The sequence below is a fragment of the Photinus pyralis genome, unplaced genomic scaffold (genome assembly GCF_008802855.1).
Source record: "Photinus pyralis isolate 1611_PpyrPB1 unplaced genomic scaffold, Ppyr1.3 Ppyr1.4_LG3a, whole genome shotgun sequence".
Lineage (NCBI taxonomy): Eukaryota > Metazoa > Arthropoda > Insecta > Coleoptera > Lampyridae > Photinus > Photinus pyralis.
In genome coordinates, this window is record NW_022170509.1 from 20621049 (window position 1) to 20646724 (window position 25676).

The window sequence follows — 25676 nt, forward strand, 5'->3', positions numbered from 1 at the left end:
TTTTTATTGTTCAAAAGTAAACTAGGAAGGACCGAGTGGCTTCTTTCGTACTTACATTTTTGTATAATTCACATCATTAATATACGTTTGACTTGAGATTTTTATTGCGGGTCAATAATATTCTTCTTTTATTCGATTTACGGTTTCGTCAATGCCGCGATGGTTTGATTTTCCTTCGTGATAATTTTGGATGATTTCCTTTACTCAGTTCTTATCGGTTACTTACATTTATTAATCATCCTGCATTCATTTTTAATTTTACGGGAATGTATTTGTCAGCGTTCAGTTGAACTACTGAAAATCTTTCATCCAAATTCATTATTAAAGTTAATTAAGTACGTCAAGATCAAAATTATTTTCTGAAAATTAAACTTTTATTCTTTGTTTGCTTTCGAATAAGACTGTGGTTACTGGTGTCGAGAGGGAATATAATGGCAGATTAATGAAAATTCGGTTTTTGGCGTAGTTGCGGATAATCAAATCGTACGTTTAAAATGACTGAATTCTAAAAGGAATCGGTTTCTTTGGTGTGAATTTCATGAGAAAGGGCATCGCCATTTGTGTTAAATTTCGGGCAATAAAATGCAGTCTGAAATATTTTGTCCCCCATACTGTGGCTCAGAATTTTTTTTCGATTACTGAATACTTTTGTTCTGAGTCGTTGAATGTCCTTTTGGAACAATTTCACCTAAGGCTTACTGTACTCAAATTAAAAGGTTTGGAAATGGAAATGGAAGAATATTTGTCGTTCAGTTCGATTTCAGCACCTTTTTTCAAATATTTTGGTCTCCACGACTCTCTATCCTCTGCTCTTCTCTTTATCCTTTTTCTCCCTCCTTCTGGTCGTCAACCAATTTCTTTCTTCTTCCTCTTTTCCTTTCACCCTGAACACCTCCCTCCATTACTTCCTTCAACAAACAGTTCTTTCTTAGTAAATGTTCAATCCAGTTCATTTTCTTTCGCTTTATGATCTTTAACATACATCTTTCTTTACCAATTCTACTTAATACTTACCTTAACAGTCCATTTGATGTCCATCATTTTTTTCCCTATACACATTTCAAAATCCTCCTTTTACTACTATGCGATCAAAAATGAGTTGCTGTCACCTTTGGAATTTTTGTTTCCATGGGAAATCGTACTTAATTTGAACTTCCAAAGGCGACTCGACAGCAACTCGTTTTTGATCGCCCGTTATTAAATGCCTATCCTGACGCTATCCTGGTCTTAATTTCTCTTTCGCTTTTCCAACTTTGTGTTATCTTTGTACCTAAATACCTATATCTTTCAACAATATCTCAAGTTCTTTTTCACTCTCGACAAGTACAATCATGTGATCTGCAAATCGTATACTAACAATCCTTCTCCCTCGGATGTTCTTACCATATTTTCCCCTTTTCCAACGTATTTCCGCCATATCTTCTACATATAAATTAATCATAGTTAGTGATAAATAGCATCCCCATCTAACACCTCTTTCCATCATAAACCAATCCGTCTTTGTACAGGGTGTCCTATTAATAATGGCCACAGGCCATATCTATGGAACTGTTAGTTGGACAGCTTCGGGAAAAAAAGACTCTCTTCATATAAAATGTGATTCCACGAAGAGAGCTCTTTCCAACAAGACCTATTATGTGAAAATCTGTTAACCTAATCCGAAGTTACATTCAATTCCTTAAAGAGATGTTCCTCTTTCCCCATATTTTATGAGCTAGAGCAATATGTGCTGGATCAAAATGATGCGAAATTGATACAAGATTGCATGCATGTATTTTTATGCATGTTTGTTGGGTATATTTTAGGGAAAAATCATTTTTCTACTTAACCATGAATCGTACGCCCCCTAGCGGCGAAGCTAGAAACTTGAAAATAATTTCCAGCGATTTCTCTTGGCCCCTTTTGTTAACAAATTTTTTTTCCCGAAGTTGTGCAATATTAACGGTTCCATAGATATGGCCTGTGACCATTATTAATGGGACATCCTGTATAGCCAAGCCCGATTTTTACTTTCTGTTTCATATATGTTACCGCTAATGTTAGAAAAACGTTAATGTGCACATGAACGGATTAATCTACAGATTAACGGTTGTGATTCGTTAACGTGTGAAATTTCTCGGCTTCTTCCAGGTCTTGGTAAATTCTCTCTCAGCCTCGAGAGTTTCTTCTCCCAGGTCTTCTTCCGTAGCTTCGTCTATCATCAGTAAATCAAAAATCTTTTCATCCAACCTTGCTAATTCTTCAAGTAAACAATTTAATCTTACGTGTCTCTCCATTGTCCAATTCCTTGGCTATTTTTGCATCATTTATGGTTTGCATGACGATGGATCCCGACATTCCTCTTTTCTTGCATAGCAGATTCTTATCTTCACTTCAATCTAGGTAAATGAAATTACCTGAAACGTAATGAGGTGGTGTCATGATCAATCCTTTGTTAGTGTTAACGTTTTCTTTCTTTCAATAAAATAAATAACTTATCTTCAAGAAATCTAAGTTTAATCAATATTTTTACAATGTATTATGTGCCAAGCTTTTTTTCTATTACTTGATTCCAAAGAGGGAATTGCAATATTTACCAGCAATACCGAAACTGCATCGGCGTTCTCAAAAGAAGACGTGGGTGACGTCTGCACAAGAAATAATAAAATCGTCACAACTAGGAATGGACTTTCAGTGGATGCATAACTGTCCGCGTAAACCTATTGTTTTGGTGCCGCTCAGCACTTTACTTGGATCGTTACGCTTACGCTTAAAATACAAAACAAATTTGTTCAAAAAATTATTCGATAAATAAATTGCAAATTTTCAATTCATTGTTTTTTTTTATCAGACTTTACTGGGGGTCATAGATTTTCTGCTCCGATACAAGATCAATAAACGTAATCAAACGTGCTTCTAGATGCAATCTGTAATTGGCAGTTTGTCGTATTTCTAGGAATGATTTATAAAAAACTTTGATATCTAAGTTTTTTATGTCGAAGAAATTTTCTTTTATTACTTTCGCTACATGCTTTCGGCAAGTTCGTTCTCTGTAGACATAAACGAAAAAAATCTTTAATTATGCTCAACATCACTTTTGTAAAAAAACGATACCTTTGAAAATGAATATTTGTGTTTTTGTAGGCGATCTTTATGCGTAGGTACCATATACAAGACGCGCGCACTTCTTAAAACAATAAAAGCGTTTTTATCAATAGGCCTGACTCGTTTTCCCTAGACTAAGAAGACATTATCGACCTTACCTATGAAAACTTATTTGCAATATACAGGGTGGTTTATTTATCGTGGACAGCATGAGGATATATTTCATTTCGTCGTTATTACATAGTGTGCGCTCATTGCAACGATTGGTGTGTTTGTTTTTAAAATTGTGCAGAAATTTTCCAAAAACGATATGCCATGAAAACAAATCCAACCTTTGTGTTAGTTCTCAAAAGACCGTAGTAGATATGAAAATTATTTCTACGCGAAACTTCCTACAATGTTTTTATGTTACGCCCGAGAAGTATGTCTGAAATTACATTTACATTACTTTTTTCAGGGACAAGAAAGCCAGTATGGTGAACCAGGGGTGTTTGAGTGCTTACCCTGTGCAGAGGGGTGCGAAAGCTGCGAAGACGATCGCCCTTGTGTCGTGTCGCTTAATTGGGTGATGCGAACCGTTATACTCATCTTGTCGTTTGCAATTATATGCTGCTTGCCAATTGTCGTCCTTTTCACGTGGAAATATGGTAATGTAAAGGTACGTGTCAAACATTACATTAATTAATTAATTAATTAATTAATTAATTTATTTATTTATTTATTTATTTATTTATTTATTTATTTATTTATTCATTTATTGTTCTGTTCTGGATTTTATCTCGTTACGTAACTTTAAATAATGGTAATGCTTATATACCTAATAGTAAAATTGCGTAGTTAGTGAGCGAGCTTCCTACTGTTATTTGTCTGTATGGATTTTGAAACAAAATGCACACAGAGCCACAGAATTAAACAATTTGTTATACAAGCGTTGAATGATACGTATCTACAAGATATTTCATATTTCTTATTTTTCTTATTTTATAACAGTTGATAAAGAACGTTCTGTCAAACAATTTTTGGAGACAACGCGCCATAAAATTACTGAAAAATAAACCTATGATAAACTTTATTAATTGCACATTTATTTTGATAAATATTATCTATAAGCCACAGGTCTAAATTGCACACCTTGTTTGCCCCCCCCCCACCCCGAAAGTGGTGCCCTGCGTTATATCCCAGTTAGCCCATTTCCATTCCAATTGGAAGCAGGAGGAAGTGTGCAGTCTGCGTTTTTATGCTACTAATTAATATCGAATGAGTTTTTTTGCTGTAATAGTATATTGAAAGACAAGTGTTACAATGCGACCTATTGTAATACGACTATCTTGTGGCACGAGTGGCGACGCGAAGCGTTTTCGGCCGAAAACAGTTGTACAAAATCATCATTGAGACACCGAAATAGAAAAAATTGATTTAATTGCTCTAAAACGACTTTAGTGTATCAGTCAAGCTTTAATTGAGTACGGTCACACACACCTTAAACGCTACGTTTCAGGATTAAGACAGATCACTTAAGAAATGTTTACAGTTAATCATTTAATCATGGCCTGCGGGTACTTAAGCAAATTTTATTTTCATTTAGAACCTAAAAGGATCGATCAGGAAACAAACGATGCTTCCTGGATAGTAGAATAATGGTAGCTTTCAAGGAAAGTAGAATAATGTGCGGTGTATTTCAAGTTTTTTGCTAAATTGCCTTGTGTAACGTTTAGCAGTATTTTCACTGAGGTTTTCTAAGCGCGTAAAGGGCTAGTTACAAGTATCACTTCCCTTAATTGTTATTATTCGTACTATACACTGAGATGCAAATTTTTACCAATGAACCTCCTAATAAATTAATGTATTCAAGTCATAGTCTATATGATATGTATGGTTTTAAGCATCAGTTTGAGAAGTTTACTAGGATAAGAGTCTATACAGTTGATATTCGGACAGAAAATTAAATTAAAGGAATTTCAAGATCAAGATATTAATGTAAATGGAGAAAAGTGAAAGAGCAATATTGAAGGAATGCAACACTATATATAGTCTTTACTATATTTTTGGTAGTTTCTCCACTTTACCTCCAAATATATGCAAAGTAGCGTAAATGCTTTTCGTAGTTTGTTTACTGTACCTCTTAAGCCACACTAATATTCTCAACATGTGGACGTTTGCCAAAGGCAACATCAAGACACGGGCCATGGATAGGGTCGCGTTCAATTTGCACAGTAACCGTCCTAGTAATAGAACAAAACGCGGTTCGGGTGGCTATAGTGAGTGGACCTTTAAATGTGCTCTGCAATTAACCTCGATTTCCCGGAAAATAGCGAGCGAACGCAAGGAGTGTACCGCGGATTTCTTTTTGTGTAATTCTATTAATGCACAATAGATGAATATAAAAGGGACATGATTTGAAATTTTCAAAAAAATTATTTCACCATGTTCTCTATAATGTTCATTGGTTTCTTGGACCATTTCCCATCTCATTTAATTTTTTGTGGAACCAAAAATCGGGGGTTTTATATTGTTTCTTTTTAGAGGAAAATGAACTGAAATTAATGACTGACAAGTGTATACCAAATTGTTTGACAGAGAGTTGGAGTTTCTACCAGCGTCCCAAGTAAGTCAGGTTTAAAATTACTTCTGCTATTTGTAGTCTTAACCGTGCAGGGTAATGCTAGACCTGATTTCCTTGAAAAATTAATATTAAATATAATTACATTAATCGTTGCTGTCCAGTTCTATTAGGTAGTTAAAGTTTTCCAGAAGTGAGGAGGAGTGCTGTTTAAATACGAAAGCCTTTTGCCAATTTGGAAACCAGGTTACGGTCCGTTTGAATTTTGCTTTTTGCCAGTTCCAAGGTCGAACCGGGGTCCGTCATTAGCCACATTTTCGTCGTATTAGTTTTCGAATCCCAGTTTTCTGTTCGGTTTGTTAATAAGTTTGTTTGCCAGTGTCCAGTTTCGTTCGTTGGCAGAGTAAAGGAGTTTTGATTTCGCCCAGTTGCTAGGCCGATTACGTATTGGTTTGAGGAGAACGCTGTTGAAGTTCGAGTTTGTATCATTTAAAGACTGTCTACCTAGATTTAAATTTATTTAAACAGAGTTTTACCCTAACCACCAGGTGAACCTCAAATAGTGAGGATGAACATTCCCGTATAGGTACACGGATAGATCAAACATTTCCCTAATGAGTGTGTTACATGCAATAAGTACTAGTATGCAAAAATATCTAAGGAGGAAAATTTGTCCCAAAAAATTCACCTCTTCTGTGGAAGGGCCGTGCCCAAGAAAGTTTACTGTTATTACTGTGTGTGGCTGCAAAAGAGTCTGCGATACTAAGCAGTGTGGGTGCGGGAAAGATTCCTGGGTCGCTTGCATAAAGTTGTGCAAATGTAAAGCGAAGTGCATGAATAGGACAGGTGAAGATCATGAATAACGAAAGTCAATTTACTCTACTAAATAAATATCCTAAATACCTGTTCAAAATGTGTTTGAGCATTTAAACGTGGTCTGAATCCCCTCATAGCAAAGCATTTAGTACACTTTTTGAATTTTGTAGAATTTTCGTTAAAATATGGCCTTCTCATGGTATTTTCATGCACCAAATTTATTTTTAAGCGTTTAATCGTATTCTACGGCCCCGAAAACATAGGCATAGGCACCTAGATCGCATATATAGGGTGTAGGATTGGTTTACGCACCATAGCGATTTCAATAGTAATTTCTTTAGGTATATTATTTTATCCCCTAATTATTTGACACCAAAGTTGTAGATAAATTTTTTGTAAATTGTAAAATTCTGCATCTATTCATGTGCCCATTTGTAGTTTTTTTATTGTATGCATAAACCAGTTCTAAACCATGTATATGACCGAAAGCAGAAAAACATCTAAATTTGGCGCTATTTTGGACACCATCTCTCTTCCTGTTGGAATTTCAAGTTGCTAAATGGAATTTTCGGATTCAGCGAGGTCGAATTATGGGGGTAACCCAATTGTTACATGAAATGCTTCGTGCATTTGGATTTTTGCAAAACAAGACCCGACTATAACTTTATACCAAGCAAACTTTCACGCTATCATAAGCTACAACATTGGCATCTGGGGTGCTACTGCGCACGTGGAACGAATCCTTAAATTACAAAAACGTGCGGTGAGAATAATGTGTCAACTTACATCAACAACATCGGGTAAAATATACTTCAAAAAATTAAAAATCTTGACAGTCTTTGACCTTTACCATAGTGTAAGAATAGAACTTTACACTAAGCCTTTACATCCTGGAAACATGTTTATACGCTTTCAAAAATAAAAAAAACAGTTTATTAAATTAACACATGTCTATAGTACACGTAACAAGTTTGTACTAAATGCTGACCAGCATAGAACAGCACTTTTTCAAAATAATTTAAACTACTTAAACTGTAAGATTTTCAATGTCCTTCCAAATTACATACAAACTCTAATCAAAAAAGAACTCAAAACAGAGTTACTAAACAAAAATTATTATAACCTAAAAGAATATTTTGAATATTGAGTTATATAGGTCAACCCTACATACATCATGGTTTTTATTATGTACTTTTGTTCTATTGTATTGTTTTTAAGCATGACAATTACTACCTACTATTGTTGTTCTGCCGCAACGTTGTTGTAGTAAAATAAACATTGTTATTATATTATTATTATACAATATATTTAAAAAAATATATCGAAGTATCCTATAGACTTCAAATTTTCTACGAAAAATCAAAATTTAAAGCGGCACTTTGACCAAAACATTCCATTGAAAATACGTAATTCTTTAGATTATCCATCCGATGATATATTCAAAGCGACCAGGAAATGTAGATTGTAGATAAATCGTTTGCTGATGGACCTCAATTTAGGCCAGAGAAAATAATTAATTTATGTTTGCATTTTTGTTTTTTTGTGTGTGTGTAGTAGGGTGAGGGTGAGGGTGTGTTATGTCAATTGTAACATAAATTGTTATCTTGTATTGGATCAAAATAAACAGCTCGATTCCAGCGTTTGCCTTGTTTGGTTGTATGTACGTACATTACAGTTTTTATGAGTTTGCTGTTTCAATTATTAAAAATTTCAGATCCTCGTAAATATAACTGGGCACATTCTGCGGGGGGTTATTTTCTCAATCAGATTCAAGCTGAGTTGCTGTTCATCCACAGCGATTACGATTACTTCTTGTTCTTGTTTACAATTTATTAGTTTGTCTATTGCACATTACCCCTCGTGTTTGTCTGATTTGAGTTTTAACTTCAGTAATTACTATCAAATTTCGTATAGATACAAAGAGACATAATACAAAAGTAAATCGAATTTGTGGAACGCTAATTAGCAATTATAGACGCCACATAGCCGGTGGTTAATAGGCTAACCCACTATTGTATAATTAGACATCATGTCTATATCTCGGTATAATTCGAACAATCACGCTGTTTCATATAGTAGACTTGTTTATTTGAGAAAACTACAATCTCCAACTGATATAATTATGGAAAAGAGATGTGTATTCTTGGGTGAAAACTGCGGTATTATAAAATGGAAATTTTCACTTTTACGCGTAGGATATATCATATTTTTGTTTACAAGAACTTTTTAAGGTTTTTCGTGTCGTAAAGTTCATTGCAATAAAAACTTTGATATATGCCTCATTTTATAAACGCGTCCTGTTATTAATAGCGGTTCGCCGCATATCAAGTTTAGCGTCGCCGGCGATCAGTACTGTTAACCTACCCTTCTGTTATACTTTACATTTAATTTACGCCAAAAATGGTCGGCAGTTATCGTTCATCTTATTCATAAATGAGATTCTTATCTCCTGGCTCGCCCCAATGAACATAAGCAGGCCTTCATATTATCATTCCCTTGCTCTAAGTATACCGAAACCTTTATCCTATACTTTCACTAACCTAGATATAGCAGATGTCTCACATACGCGAAATAAAAGAAGCGCTCGTGTAGACTGAGCCTAGATGAAAATACGACACAAAGAGAGGCTTCGTAACTGTCTACCGTATTAATAAGAATGTAACACAGCACAACTATCGGATTCATCTTGGTCCATAACGGAATAATCGAGATTTATAAGTATAATAGAAATCCGACTGAGATCTACGTAAAGACAGTACAAATCTATGTTGCCATGTTTCTTCAAAATCGATTTTGTGTCTTTTCATTGTTCTCCTCGTCTTAGTTCAGGTCTTCGCGTCCTTCCTCCTTGGACCTGTAAAGTCACTGTACGGTGCTATATTGGGCATCTATATGGTAGAATGCAGCTCTTTAGGACTCGACACTTGCATTACTCTCTGGTAACTCCTTTAAATAAAATAACAAATGTCCCATTTTATTAGTTGCATTGAACCGTGGTTTATAGTTTAGTTAGAGGTTTTCGATTTCTATGTTTTGGTAGTTCTCTTGTATATCTTTGAGTTTCTTCTCCATGCATTTTCTTTTTGTTCTTAATATCTTTTTCGTCCTCTTCCTTTGTTTTTTGGTATGTGTCTTTTGCTTTTGTTGTTTCTTTTGTCAGCATCTCAAATCGAGTTTACTTCTTTTTTCTATCTCCGTTTGGAATTCGTTATTAAACCACTCTTTTTTTCCTTTTGTTACATTCTTTTGATGCGTTACTTAACAGTTGTTTATTATTTTCCCAGTCTTCTGTTTTTTGTCTTTCTAAGTGTAATTGATTGCTCGGAATTTTACCCGCTCTCTGTCTCGTACCGGAAGCGAGGTGTTGTGGGCGCGCCAACTCTGAGGCCGCTTTTGTCGAAGAGGTTTTTATAGTTGTATTAGTTTAATTTTAGTTTTTTATCGTTTACTCACTACTAATAATAGATAATAGTTAGATGACCATTTCAGTATCTGATTTGCATATATGATAATTACTTATACCTGGACCTCAAAAGGTAGTTTTAAAATGTGACAAGAATTTGAATTCTTTTTGTTGACTGGTAGAGGTTTATGGTATAAAACTTCTTTTTTAATGTCGGTTGTAACAAAATTAATGCGAATATTGCACAAGTTTAAAAGCTATTATCTAAATCTACCTCACTTTCTTCTGAATCAGGATCACCAATATTGATGATAAGGGGTTGCACCTCAGCTACAACTTCGGTTGGATGATTTTTCTCCCAATAATGGTTTTAAATTTTTTGGGCGTGCTTAATGCAGCTTTTCCACAATTCGGGGGTTACTGACCATAGTGTGTCTTTACAAATGCATACTATTTCCATTTGTGGAGGCAGTTTCTTTATTAATTTTTGATTTACTACACATACGCCCATATCAACTCAATGGCAAGGGCTGGTAACCATATTAATTTTACGTCTGGACGCATTTCCTTGCGAATACAACGTCTAACCTTTTTTACGGGGTAGTAAAAAAATGTTTTCCAAGAGAACAGCTTTAGTTAAACATTGAAAATCAGTGGCATACGATGGAAGTGGGACTTGTTTTCTTTCGAGTCAAGCCATCATGGTTTTTTTTGTAGAAAGTATGATATGGGACTTGATCTGTAACCATTGCAGACTTTTCTGAACCATTCTTCAAAATGTTGCGCGTTCATTTCATTGCGGTATTCTGACGTTCCTTTCTAATCAACAAAACATAGTTTACCGTCTTGCAAAAACCCATCTTCTCTTCCTATATGCAAAATGATAACTCGTTTTCTTGCTCCAGATAGTGTTTTAAATGCACCAAATTGCTTGCAAATGGAATCTATAATAATCATAGTTCTCGTGAAGAGACTCAATAGATTCCATGCCTTTTTTTGCCATCCATGATTTTGGCTACGCCAGGTAAATTCCAATAAAACAGGTTTTCTCTGAAGCCTTTTGAAGCGGAATCCTAAATGATGCACTAATTTTCGTAAAATGTTGAGGCACATCATTTAGATTCTCTTCCAGTTTATTCTTTAGGACTTATATTGTAGGCAATTGTTTATTTATATAAAAATTGTGAAGAGTTCTTCGAATAACCCCACAAGTAAATTCATCGAGTTGGATTAATAGGCGTTCATTTTGCACACGTGGTCTTTCTGCAATTTCATCGTTTGTAGAACTGGAACCATACGTTTTCACTGATCTTAGTGACACTCCTAAACTTCTTGATGCACTGAATAACGTTTATCCTCGCACTTTTCTCTCCCAATCTTGAAAAACGCAACTGCACTCAAAATCTTTGCAATTGCACCTTCTGTAAAACGTGATCTGGGAGGCATTTTTTAAAACGGCTACTATCACGATCTTAATAAAAGTGTAACTAATGATACTATATGGTAGACCATATATACAGGGTGGAGCCTTGTGTGACGCAGCAATGGTAATTTCTTTATAATCAATTACTAGGTCCCCTAATAAATTATTTTAGAGCAAAAGTTTAATTACGTTTTTTTCGAGAAAAAAATACTGCTTCTATTACTTATAATTTTCCGTTTTTCAAAACCGTAGCAATCGACAAATTAAAAAATTACATTTCTTTAAATGAGTGATGCTTTGGAATCTTTAACAAACTACAAGCGCATCGCATCTACCATTAAGTTAACGATTTTCATATTTAATTCTGTTTCAACTAACTGACTCAAGAAAAAGCTTCTATGGGGTAATGTTTTTTAGAGAATGTAATGTTGCATTTGCATCGTATACTATTTGTTTATAACTTTCCGGAACCAGTGTACATAATCGAAGAAAAAAAAGTTGATTTGAGGAAGAATTGTTATTAATAACATTATAACGAAACAAGCATAAAATAAATTAACGAATACTATTAACGATTAAATGACAGAAAAAAATCATTGGGAAAAAGCTTGGGGGTTCTTGCAGACCAGTCAATTGTATAATTAGGACTTTATTGGACGAAGTGTGATTTAACAAGTTAAAAAGTAATCGTAAACGATTTACATAAAGCGCATTTCCACTTGCATTCATTTCCCATTTGTAAGATGCAACTTCTGTTAAAATCGTAAAAATCGGGCCACAAATATGAAAGATAGCGTTGCACATGGGCAATCCATTGTTGACGTGCTACTTCAATTTCAGTTTATGCGAAGAATTTCATTTCAATGCTTTTCTAAATAAGAAAGTTGGAACTGCGCATGCGCAAACCTAAATTTTAAAACTAATGTTAGATTTTCCTTTGTTCCAAGCGCCTAAGTATCAAATTTCACTTAAATGATAATAATAATAATAATAATAATAATAAACAAAAGCCTAAACAGCACTTTAGACTCACAACATGACACACAACATACTGTAATATCTCCACCCTTAACTCAACCAACCACACAAACACAACTTCCTGAACAAACAAACGCAATAAATACAAGTAACGCAACTTGCACTACAAAGACGCCCTCACCCAATAAAGTTACACGGCCTAGCACAGCTAAAAAACACAATACTCTTTCTTCTCAGAAACACACCACGTTATCACAACCCACTCGTACTCAACCCAAACGCAACAACCTTAACAGCACTACAGGCTCACAAAATACTGTAACGTCTCCACCAATAACCCAAGCAACCACACAAATACAACCTCAAGAACAAAGAAACAGAAGAAATACAAGTAACGCAACATGCACTACAAAGACAGGTCCACCCAATAAAGTTACACGTCTTAGCACAGTTAAAAAACATAAAACTCATTCTTCACAGAAACACACCACGTTATCACAACCCACTCGTATACAACCCAAACGCAAAAACCTAAACAGCACTACTAGCTCACAAAATACTGTAATATCTCCACGAATAACCCAAGCAACCACACAAATACAACCTCAAGAACAAAGAAACACAATAAATGTACAAGTAACGCAACATGCACTACAAAAACAGGTCCACCCAATAAAATTACACGTCTTAGCACAGTTAAAAAACACAATACTCCTCTTTCTCAGAAACAACCCACTCGTATTCAACCGAAACGCAAAAACCTTAAAAGCACTACAGGCTCACAAAATACTGTAATGTCTCCACCAATAACCCAAGCAACAACACAAATACAACCTCAAGAACAAAGAAACACCATAAATACAAGTAAGGCAACATGTACCACAAAGACAGGTCCACCCAATAAAGTTACACGTCCTAGCACAGTTAAAAACACAAAACTCCATCCTCACCGAAGAACACCACGTTATCACAACCCACTCGTATTCAACCCAAACGCAAAGCCAAAGAAACACTTACACAATAAACTCCATTTAATAAAATTACAGGAATTATTATAATGATTTTTGTTTTGTTTTGTTTTCCTCTTTCCTGATAGCGTTGGCTTATTGTGCCCATGTGTGATTTTTTTTTTTTTTTAGGACCCTACATAACTTCACCAGACACAGACACAGACACTGATCGTTACTTGATTTTAATCCGTGCGATTAGTTAACCAGGCTAGACCTGAGTTCTCACAAGAAACACCGACCATAATAATGGTATATTTTGTTAGTGTACATGAGTACTTAACAATTGTCAAATTAATGATAAAACCATTTTCAGCTCTGTTAACATGTCATGTAAATAAATATTTATGTGTCTGTAAATAACTAATCTTTAAAATAAACAGAACAAACAGAAAAAATATATAAAACAAACATCACAAAAAATTGTTTAGCCCACCAACAGCAGTTACAAATTCATCGTGACTATATACCGCCGCGTCTGTTAAAAACGACTTGATTGTAGTCCTGAAATTCTTCGGGGGTAATGCTCGAATTGTCGTTGGAAGTTTGTTGTACAAGAGTGGGGACTGATATTTTTGCCCATTTTGTGATTTTTTCAATCTGCAAAAATTGATTCTAACATCTTCCTTGTATCTTGTATTATGAGTATGGTAGTCGGATTGATGTTGGTATTCTTGTATGTGCTTTTTTGCGAAGCAAACGCTTTCAAGGATATACATTCCAGGAAAGGTTAATATATGCAGAGCCTTGAAGGCATCTCGACAGTCGTCCCGGTACCCTAGTCCGGCAATCACTCGAACAGCACGACGCTGCATCTTGAATACGTGTGACCAAGATGATGAGTGACCCCAAATTAAAATCCCGTACATCATAATGCTGTGGATTAAGGCGTAATAAGCATTCATGAGCACAATTTTTGAGGTGTTTTGCACTAAGCGCCGGAGGAGAAAAATCGATCGATTCATTCGGCCTATGATCCAGTTACAGTGCGGTTTATATGTCAAATGACTATCTAATATGCAGCCAAGGAACTTTACTTGCTTTAAGGAAGACTCAGTGTTTAGAGGTTTGAAGGAAAATATTACGTTTTCCGTTTTTTGTTCGTTCAAGAGTAGTTCATTTGACGTACACCACTCCTTTATGGCACTGACTGCGATTTGTGCTTGATTGATGGCAACGCTTAAGTCTCGATTTGAGCAAAATACTGTTGTGTCGTCAGCATATAGAACATACCCCATATCTAGGTGAAGATTTTTCGGTAGATCATTTGCGTATATAAGAAATAACAGAGGTCCGAGTATAGAACCCTGCGGTACACCATTCCATAGATAAAAAAGTTGGCACTGCGCATGCGCAAAACCAAATTTTGAAATTGGCGTTTGATTTTCCTTTCTTCGAAGTGCCTATGTATCAAATTTCGTTTAAATTCTTCCATAAATAAAAAAGTTGGCACTGCGCAAGCGCAAAACCAAAATTTGAAATTGGCGTTTGATTTTCCTTTATTCGAAGTGCCTATGTATCAAATTTCGTTTAAATTCTTCCATAAATAAAAAAGTTGGCACTGCGCATGCGCAAAACCAAATTTTGAAATTGGCGTTTGATTTTCATTTATTCCAAGTGCCTATGTATCAAATTTCATTCAAATACTTTTATAAGTTAAAAAGTTTGCAATTCGGTTTATAAATGGTCGAGATGCGAAAAGGGCACTGTAAATTTTGAATCGATTCGATTCAACTTTTGGCATTGCGTATTATATGGCTAAAGCTATGCCCATATTGAATTTCATGCAATTCAGTTCATAACTAACGGAGATGTAAAAGCGATCGAACATTTCTAAAAAAAGTTATCGTTCACACGGACAGATAGATGGACAGACAGACAAAGGAACAGACGGAGAGACCAACCGGCAGGCGACAGATAGCAATGCAAAATTATAAACGATCCTAAACGATCTCTAGGATCGTTAATAAACGGCAAAAGTGTAAAATTATGGAACATGTAAAAAACGGTTTTTTGTTTTTTTTACAATAACTTTTTTTGTAAGCGGTACAGAAAAATTCCTTCCTTGGTACAAGACTCGACACCATAACGAACCAAATAGCGAAAAAAGTAGAACAATAGCTCTTAAGATAAAGAACTAGTAGGGTCGCAAAACGAGCGGACGGACGGACGGACGGACGGACAAAGTGGCCACAATAGCGCATTTTTTTTTATTTTTGTGGAAATGCGCTAAAAATTGGTACACATCGCGACTGCTGTGTGCAGAACATTCTTCCATTTGGAATCAAACCTTTTGATTGTCCCTAGAAACTTCAGCCACAATCTTCTATGCAAACTGGTCCTATAAAGTGATGATTAAGCATTCCCGCCCCAACATTAACTTTTTGGAGATATTGGGTTCTGGTTTTTAAAATCCTATGTGGATTTTCAGTAACCGATTCTCTGCAATTTTGCACGTTCATAGTGTAGTGCGAATGTGCATTCATCCGTGAATAAAATGTTATTCAAAAACTCCCTTTCTTGGTGACATTTTTTCATCATTAGCAAACAAAATGTACTTCTCTCCTTGTCTTGTGGATGCCATCGTATTTATAGGAGCGAAACTTGGGCCTTTTTAAAGTTCGCAGCACCCGAGTTTGGTGCATGCCCAAGTTCTTTGCTAGCGTCCTTAAACTTATATTTTCCGCTACTGCAGTCAAAACGTTAAATGTATTATCGTTTTCATGATGGTTTTAACGGACATTTTGAACGTTGTTGCACTTGCAGTTATTGAACACTGTGCCTTTTCTTTCAAACTTGCGCACCATTCTGTGGTACTGCTTGAAATCGACCGCTGGTGGGGTACTTCACACTAAATAAAGCTTGATGCTTAACCAAATGTAGTTTTTTAAATGAAAAAATTCCCACTACTTCCGGAGATATCCGTAAAAAAATGAAATTTTGCAAAATCGTTTTTATTTTTTTATTGGTCATTAAAAAAAGTTTTTCAAAATAAATAACTCATTATTATGGCCACTGTTTTTCCTCTACAAGTTGCTAGTTTTAAATTTTAAATCCGACGTTTCGTCTCCTGTTAACCATATCATCAACTTTGTTTTTTCTGATGGGAGTAGTTTTTATTTTTTGTGTCATTTCATAGAGAATTGTTTTCTGATTTCAAAAATGCAATCACAATTTTTTAAATATTGCTAAAATATCTTCTTTTTTGCCTTTTTGCCTTGGGTACTGTACGTACGTAATTTCTTGCGTTTTCACGAATTAATAGCGCTATTTCATATTAAAAGATACATATTTACATTTTTGAAATCAGAAAAAAATTCTCTATCAAATGACACAAACAGTATAAATGGCTTCCAGAAGAAAAAACAAAGTTAATGATGGTTAACTGGAGACGAAACGCAAACTTAAAATATAAAAGTAGCATTTTGTAGAGGGAAAAAAGTGGCCATAATAATGTGTCATTTATTTCGAAATATCTTTCTAAGTAACTTCAGTAAAAAATAAATTTCGATTTTTTCCGGAAAGTAGTTGGAAGTTTTTCAGTTTCAAAACTGCATTTCGTTAAGCATACGCAACTTTGCCAAATTAAGCTACCTACGAATTGTTTCGAATGCCTTCGAATTTGAATTGGATATCAGATAGCTTAGTAACATCATTTGAAACGACCTACGACTGCAGATGGAATTTTGGAAAAAGGACATGATTTCCTCCTCACATAATTGCATATTTATGGTTAATCACACTCATGCTCGGAATGGAAATTTTCGGGAACCTTTTTTTAAGTTGGTGGTTTGGTATGCCTTGACATCCTCATCTATTAATTTAGGATTTTTTAATCAGACTAGCTATTGAATTTAGTTGAACCTTTACACGATTTAAAATGCTGATTTAAAGTCTCAAATTGTCAATGCACTTATACCTCAAAAGGCAGTTTGCAGTGAAATTATACAAACCGATTTCCATGCTAAACATAGTTTTCATATTTGCTTTAATATATAAAAAAGGAACCACAATTGTTCTTTATATATTAAAGCAAATTCTCAACGAACCCCAAAAATGGAGAATTACATTACAAATAGTTTTCATAATCCGCTCCACATGATTACACTTAAGGAAATTAAAATAAAAACTTTTTGTAAACGCCATTTCACGTTCGGTTGTAGGTGTAACACGCGGTTAATTGTTAGAGAAGTTACAAAAGTTGGTGAAGTGTAGTTCATTATCTACGTAAAGGGAGTTTCAACGAAAGGGCAATTAATTCCTATTTAATTTTGGCAATCAGTCTCATTAAACGAACAACTTAACCTCTCAAAGTGATCACAGCTTTACTCATCAAATCCTTTCTTGCAATCCCAATTCTATTCGTTTACAAACCTTCTATAATTTTTAATCTTCCTTATCTTCCAGTTCAGTTTCTTAACATAATTGGCGTGCATTTAATACAATTAGAAGTTAGATTAAATCCTTTGAATGTCGAGGAATGTGTGACAAATTGTTAATATAATAGAACCATACATTGTTCATTTTCACAGCTTTGTTCATTCCTTAATTGTACTGTAAGAGCATTTCAGTGTGTTGGGAAATGTGAGTTTTGTTATAACCAACTCAAAATAATGTACATGCTCGATAGGTTCAATTCTACCCCTCCTTCATTTGTATTCCTTTGTAGTTCAGAAACCTTTTCAAATCGTTTCATGCACCGGTTTCAGTTTATTAATATTTTTTTCTGTTCCGGAATTGGAAAACTGATCTCCTTTCAGTTTTTTTAAACTGTTAATATTATATCATGATGTTGGAAAGGTAAATTAAATTCCATCTTTTACGGGTCATAGGGTAGGTGTGTTAAGTTAACGTTGTTCTCCCGCGGTGTCATCTCTTATTCACCCTCAGTATTGATTTGTCTTATATTTCATTGTTATTATGCATACCTTTCGTATTTGCGTTTGCAGTTCCAATGTTGATTTTGTTACGTCTCTTGACATTTTCAATATTTACTGCATACAGCTCGAAAATGTATATAAACACCAAAATTTAAATCGTAACAAAACCTCTGTTTGAATTTCATTTTGAGGGACATTGGAAAGCACGCAATAATATACAGACGATTTTCTTTCCTTCATTGGCATATTCCGACTTTAAATTTTCCCCAAATGTTACAGTCCAATAGTTTGAGAAATACACGATATTGAATCTCAGAGTACAAGTCTTAATATCCCTTTAAGCTGATAGTACACCTCACATCTTCATTTTAGTATTTCCTGGTCGTATACATTCTAGAGTAATTTTCATTTAATCTGTTAAAGAGCTGTAAGGTCTGGCTCAATGCCCGAGGTCACTGTGGGCCAGCAATCTTACCCTTGCAGGAAATATTTCGACCCCTTTTCAATGAGATGGTGCACCTTGCGCCCATGCAACTTGCCTCCAGGCTAATTGAGCTGGTTCAAAATGTTTTTCATAATAGTGACGTCACATCCGAAATTTGAAAAACGTTTTATTGTAGTTGCGGTTTTGAGGTAATTTCGAAAGAAGAAAAAAATACATAAGCCATTTATTTCAAAGACAGGCATATACAATAGGTATGTAAATATGTAAAGATGTAGAGGACTTTAGGGTCGATCATCTCCTAATTTAAGCAAAACATCGAATTTATTAGATGAAAGAAGCTGGGAGGACCCATCGAGCAGCTCGGGACGATAGGGAGGATGTCATCAAAAGAAAAAGAAGTGAAGAAGAAGCGCCGCTCAGAGATCCAGGCCATGACTACTGCTCATAGACTACAATGAGTACTTCAACACTCTGTCAACGGAGGCTCTGGTTGAAAAAACGGCCAAGGAGTAACAAGTGTAAGGTCCAGAGAGACAGCGATAGAGACAGATGTACGCGCCACCGCTACCATGCCTTCACTAGCGATAATTACACCTGGAGGGCGAGGATCCCAAGAGATACCTCCCCTACTCAGCCTACTCAATTTCGGAGGCAACAAATAAGGTTAGATGGGCTGACGAAACTTATCACCCGGGCAGAACTAGATGAGGAACACTCCAAGAGTTATTGGAAGTTTAAACAGATGGAGATTACGAAAATCTTGTCATTCAAGGAGCCCACGAGGATATGGTGGTAAGCGGCGAATTATTATCCGAGACGTTAGTGGTCCACTACGAGACGGAAAGCAGCAGCAGCAGTTCAACGCATCATAGTATCGCTATGTTACAAAGAATTACAAGGAGAAAAGGAATACGAAAGATCCACGGATAAGGATCCCACAAGTTGAGGGCGACTAGACGACATACACCTGCTTCCACGACCCCACGTGGAAAAACGCAACATTTGAAGACAAATTTAAGAGGTGGGGCCAGTAACCTACTACAGCATCTGCCGGTACGCGAAGCCAACCACAAGAACACTAAGCAACATCTTCAACATCCCAAAAATGAGTCCAAACTCTCCAGATGGACTTAAAACCATCCATGACACTATTTCTGACAGCCTCCGCGCAATTAACAACATGGGTGTACAAACCGAGTCGTGGGGGACCCATGGTGATGTACATCGTATGAGAAAACGTGGATCCTGATCGCCTTCGAAAACATCCCGCAAGCGGTACCACCGTTCGAGAAGTTCTTGAGCTTCCTAGAGGCCAGACTTCAATCATTGTACTGTACGGATGTACAACCGCTTCTGGTCAAACAAGTGCTAAAGAAACTGCAAGAAAGATGCATCTTGAAAAATACGGAACTAGGTTGGATTGTTTCGGGGAAGACAATGATTGCTCCGAAAGGGGTAAACCCATACAAAGCTTGGTGTTCATCACGGATGAGAGGACGCTGACGAAGTTTTGAGAAATAGAAGTAGTCCAAACCCAAGAGGCAGTACTATCGCAGGAAGAAGAACAATGCGATAGAAGGTATCAAGAGACTACAACAAGAAGTGGAGATAATCTTCGAAGCCAGTTACAAATCTTTCATGCGCAAGTATGAAGAGCTAGCGCATATGGTACTTGGAAATGCAGGAGAGGCAGCAGCACATCATGCAGTATTAAAAGAAGAAAGCTCCATCACCAAACGAGTGGTGTTTGACGTATCTGCCACCCCCAGTTCAAATAAAAACCTGAACGAAATTATGTTGACGGACTACGAGAAGAGTGGTCGCAGTTGCTGCTCAAATGGAGATAGTATGCTATGGTAATGACCGCTGACATCGAGAAAATGTCCAGGCAAATCAAGGGACGAGAAATCAGACCGTACTGTGGCGCTACTCCCTTCGTGAACCTATCAAAGAGTGCAGGTTAACCACAATCACTTATGACACGACTTCCGCACCGTACCTAGCAGTACCCACTGCAACAATTAGAAAAAGACGAAGCTGATGGACAGTTCTCAGAAGCATCGACAATAACGAAACGGGATTTCTATATGGAAGACTTAATACCGGGGTCCTACAACGAAGAAGTTGCGAAAGTCCATGTTGATCGAGTTGTTGAAACTGAGGAAGTGAAAAGCAATTGCAAGGAACTTATCGCCCGAGGATCTCCAGGAAAAGGGGTTCATTGATCTTGGGCCAGAAGATAAAGGCGTACAATGGGCGCCGATCCAAGATGTCTTTCGGTTCAAAGTAGATCTACTCTCGGAGAACACATCTACCAAACGAAGCGTCCTATCCCAGATTGCAAGATTATACGACCCACTAGGCTGGCTGGCCCTTATGGTTAATACGGGCTAAACTGTTCATGCAGGAACTTTGGACAGAGGTCATTCACTAGAATGAGAAACTTTCAACCCGGTTGATGGATAGACAGACTACCTTCCAAGAAGATCTCACGCAAGTAGGACTCAAGATGGATCCCACCGCGACGGGAAAGTAACCATCGAGCTTCATTCAGAAACAGCTACGGCCCCGTGATATGCAACGGGGTCAAATAAAAACATTGATGTTAACAACAGCTAAATCTAAGGTGGTCCCGATCAAATTGAAGAAGACCCTACTGCGGTTGGAGCTATGTGGAGCAGTACCTGGCGGTCAAGTTGTTAACAGGAACAAAGAACAAACTCTGAACCTGGGAAACATTCAGACATTCGAATGGTCAGACTCCATGGTTTCATTAGCATGGATCAAGGATAGCCCCGAAAATTTCGTGGGGAACGGACAAGCGAGTTGTGATGGCACTGACCACGATGGCTCCAAAAGCACCCAGTCTAGAGACACCACACATGTCTCAGAGACACAGGAAGAAGCAAGATGAAATGTAACAGCACTCAGCATACAGAAACAGAACTCCATCCCGAGTAGGTTTTCCTCCCTTGACAAAATGATAAGGGTGAAGCATACTGCCAAAGATTTGTTGCGAAATGAAAGAAGACAGGTTGCCCAAATGAGGTTCTAGGAACACGAGAACTACAGGCAGCTCACAGAACTATGTGAAACTGTATGAAAAATGTTCATTTAGAACAGGTCTAAGGGGACCGCCGAAAATTAAGCAAATCTAAGAAAATTCTGAACAAGGAAATGTGTAGATCGGGATACGATAGTAATTAAGCACATTGTTAGCAAAGTTGTGATATACAGCATTTCATAAATAGCATGTCTGCAATACATATTATCAGTCAACATTTCGAACTGTCGGTAACGTGCCCGGTTTGTGTTAGAAGATAATCCCCGACTAAATTTACGTTTGTCTAAGTTTGCTTGGACGTACGTTAGGATTTGCGACCATAATTTTGCAATGATTTTCTTAAAGATTCAGACCTTTAAGTAGAAGATTAATATAGGATTAATGTACCTTATAAGTTTTTCCGAAAATAAAATAGATTGGCGCGTTTAATTAGTTTGTCCTTGACCGCGTACGGCTCTCTAAGGAAAGCGGTTCTTCGACGTCAACAGTTTATTACTTCCTCTTAAATTCCCAATAATTCCAAATTGCTTTACTCTTAGAAACATCAAAATCTTCAACTTCATAACGAAATTTCGAACAAATGTAAATGCAAATGTAGAGCTACAGTTATATATGGTACATTGTATTTAATCTCAAGTAGTCAAGCACTACTAGTAGGTAGTGAGAAAAAGAAAAATAGAGATTTTGGCAAAGTTGAGGCCGTTATATCACCCAATGTCGGCGCGGAATAAATTAAATTATGTTTCCTTTGTGAATAAAAGGAAAAACGTCTCGGTCTATTCAAGTGTTAATAGCAAAATCGTGAAATGTAAACAATAACTAGTTATATACAATAGTCATATATCATTAATGGTTAATGCAAATTAAGATTTTAAGTGGTACTAATGCAATTATTAAAGATCGCAAAATTCTAGAGGGAAACTTAACATTCTTCTGAGATAATGAACTTGGTAAATACGCCATCACTGCCTAATGGTTAATTGAAAGTTAATGTTATTACAGTATCAAGTTGATGGCATAATTGTAGTAGTCGTCATAGTTATGACAGCAAGGTGTGAGATTGCATCTATATAGCATAACAAACATTAAGGGGACCCTTCTCGTAAATGGCAATGGTTAAGAAATGCTGCAGTGAACAAATAAATTTTAACGGACACTGTTTGCCTTTATGATAAATTGCTGATATCACTTTAGAGGTCTTCTCTTGTACACAAGATTGACTAACATTGGAACACAACGCAAAGTAGAAAAGTCGACAGTTGTAATAAATTATCTCAGTATATCATTTCATTTACTATATCAATAGTTTCTCTCAATGGGTTCCGGGATTAGCGTTTTTATTTTTCCTACTCGCAGTAATTGAAAGGAATCAATCGATGTTATTTACGCCTGCGAATAATCTATCAAACATATCTTTATGTCATGTAAAAATACGTTAAAAATAGCATCGGTCCCATATTAATAGATCGATGCAGCCATTTATCATGTGGCATCGGTTTGGGTGGAAGTTGCTACTTATCACGTTCCAAAATCAAGTTCAGGCCATAATCATAAAATCACGTACGGCACGCGAACGGGATACAGTCTCCCAATACGGAGGAAAAAGATATTTAACATAAATTTGATAAAAAAAATGTATACAGTTTCCACCGAATCGTATACCTTTTAATAAAGTACGTCGAAACGGTTAGGTTTTCTGTCAGATCAGCTTATAACCTTTTATTTCCGCTATTGGATACATTTCAATAATCTCCACGCATTTTTCTCCTTTGTCATATTTGAGGGTATAGTATCCATTGGAATGCCACGCAAAGATTGTCTTACTGCTAAAAACCTACTCATCACGAAGGTCGGGTTAGGAAGGTGGAGACTAAAATCATATCTATATAACATCTCTGACATATCAATGAAAGATTCGCGTGCGTGATCTTGTTTGGCGCAATCGGAAAAGTGTTATTTATTTGCCATCTTGATACATATGTAATATTGGTTTACGTAGTGCAGATTTTAGATTTAGACAGCTGTCTGATTTCTTTTGTAAATAGATCATAGGTACATTTTTGTTGGTCAACAAAAAACAAATCTAATCAAGATCGCCTCACTGAGATAAAAAGTTTTTCTGTCCCTACATCAATCTTTAATTGTCTGTATACCATAATTAGTGTTTGACACGTCAATAAATATACTAGATAAATAAAAGAATAATGCACGATTTAAAACCAGTTTAAAATATAAACAAATACAAAACATACGATATAAATTAAAGAAGTGAAAGTAATTGACTAAAGATGGAGTATACTACTACACGGGTACACGAAACTAGAATAAACAAACAATGAAATAAATAAAATAAGAAACATCATTAAAATTATTGGATAGTTCTCCAGGGCGTATGTAAATATTCAGTGCACCTTTTGATTAGGCTCATTTGATAGATTTTTTTCTTTTTTCGATGCTGTAACATGTTAGTAACCTAATACAAGAAAATTTTTCAAAAAACTTGTAATCACTTCAATAACATTAATCAAGATATTCTACATCAAAATAAAACAAATGCCGCGTACCGGGAACGCTGCGCAAAATGTGAGTTGCACATTCCCGTAATGTAAAGTGTTATTTCTCCTTCGAAACGCTGTGATTAGTGAGTCATTTTAATTTAGGAAATAATTTATCTTCCATTCTAGGTTGCTTGTAATTTCTACAGTAAGTTTATGGTTGCAACTGTATCGCTACGATTACATGTCGGATATATAGCGTGTTTTATAGGTTTGTAATTCGAAATCGTAAAAACGTTGCCATAAAGTAAATTGGAAATTATGTGTACTTCTGATACATAACATTATTTGAACTGTGCTCACATCTGTTCTAGAGCTTCCTTCACGTTCACTATAATATTTTATGAATACTGATTTCCGACTAGAGGGAATATATACTTTGTGGACTTGAAAATAGCCCAAAGTGGATAACACCGCTCCGCCCGTTTTTTATTACATTCTTCTTCTTATCGTCCTTACATTTGTATTAAGAACATAAAACTTCCAAACTTTTTATAGATCATAACGTTATTATTTTATTGGATAAACTTCAGATCTAATATAGACAATTTAAATTCAGAACAGCAGCCACTCATTACTTTTTGGCAATCTTTTCATTAGCTATCAAACCGTGCTCAACGACGGTCATATAATATTTTCGGGATTTCCCCATCAAAGGAGGACTAATAACTTACATCCTATATACGAGAACAATTTTTAACTTTACCCATAAATTCCTTCGCAGTAATAATTTCCTTACAATCGACGTTTCACTTGACACTACCACAACAGTGGAAGCTACAATAAATACGTGACAATTTGTTTATTTTAAATAAACCGCTTATACAGGGTGACAATTTGAAAACTTACCACCCCCCATATCTTAGTAAATAAACGAGATATTTAAAAAAATCAAAATCCGTGTCGGTAATTTGGAGGGGGAATCACAATGACATAGTTGGCGACGCACCCCCTCACACCCCCTGCGCCCTAGCCACCCCAACTTTTAAATCATAAATAGGGACTCCCCATGTGTGATACGTCATTGGAAAGCTCTGAAAAAATGCTTTCCAACCATACCAAATAGCATTACATTTAGGTTAGTAATTATTGTGCAAATCAAAAAATAAACATGGAAAATCGTATTTAACTTGAACTTCCAAAGCCGACTCGACAGCAACTCATTTTTGATGGCCAGTTCTAATCTATTCTCAAACTCTTGTCGAACCTTTTCAAATGTTGGTTTTGCAATATTTTGACATTCTTGAATTATTATCTGTCTTGGTTCGTCTATGTTCGCCGGTTGCGTTTTAAATACGACAGATTTCAAATGTATCATATTAGTTTATTTTTTTATTTGCACGATAATTACTAACCTAAATGTAATACTATTTGGTATGGTTGGAAAGCATTTTTTCAGAGCTTTCGAACGACGTATCACACATGGGGGGTCACTATTTAAGATTTAAAAGTTGGGGTGGC

General features: G+C 35.9%; 1 protein-coding gene across 1 annotated transcript in view; it reads left to right on the forward strand.

The window, feature by feature from the left end:
- Window positions 1-25676, forward strand: part of LOC116166175 (probable G-protein coupled receptor CG31760) — a 56206-nt gene that overhangs the window by 6408 nt on the left and 24122 nt on the right. Inside the window, exon 2 of the mRNA XM_031481037.1 lies at window positions 3542-3742. Coding sequence (XP_031336897.1) covers window positions 3542-3742 — 201 coding nt within the window. The remainder of the gene's footprint in view (window positions 1-3541; window positions 3743-25676) is intronic.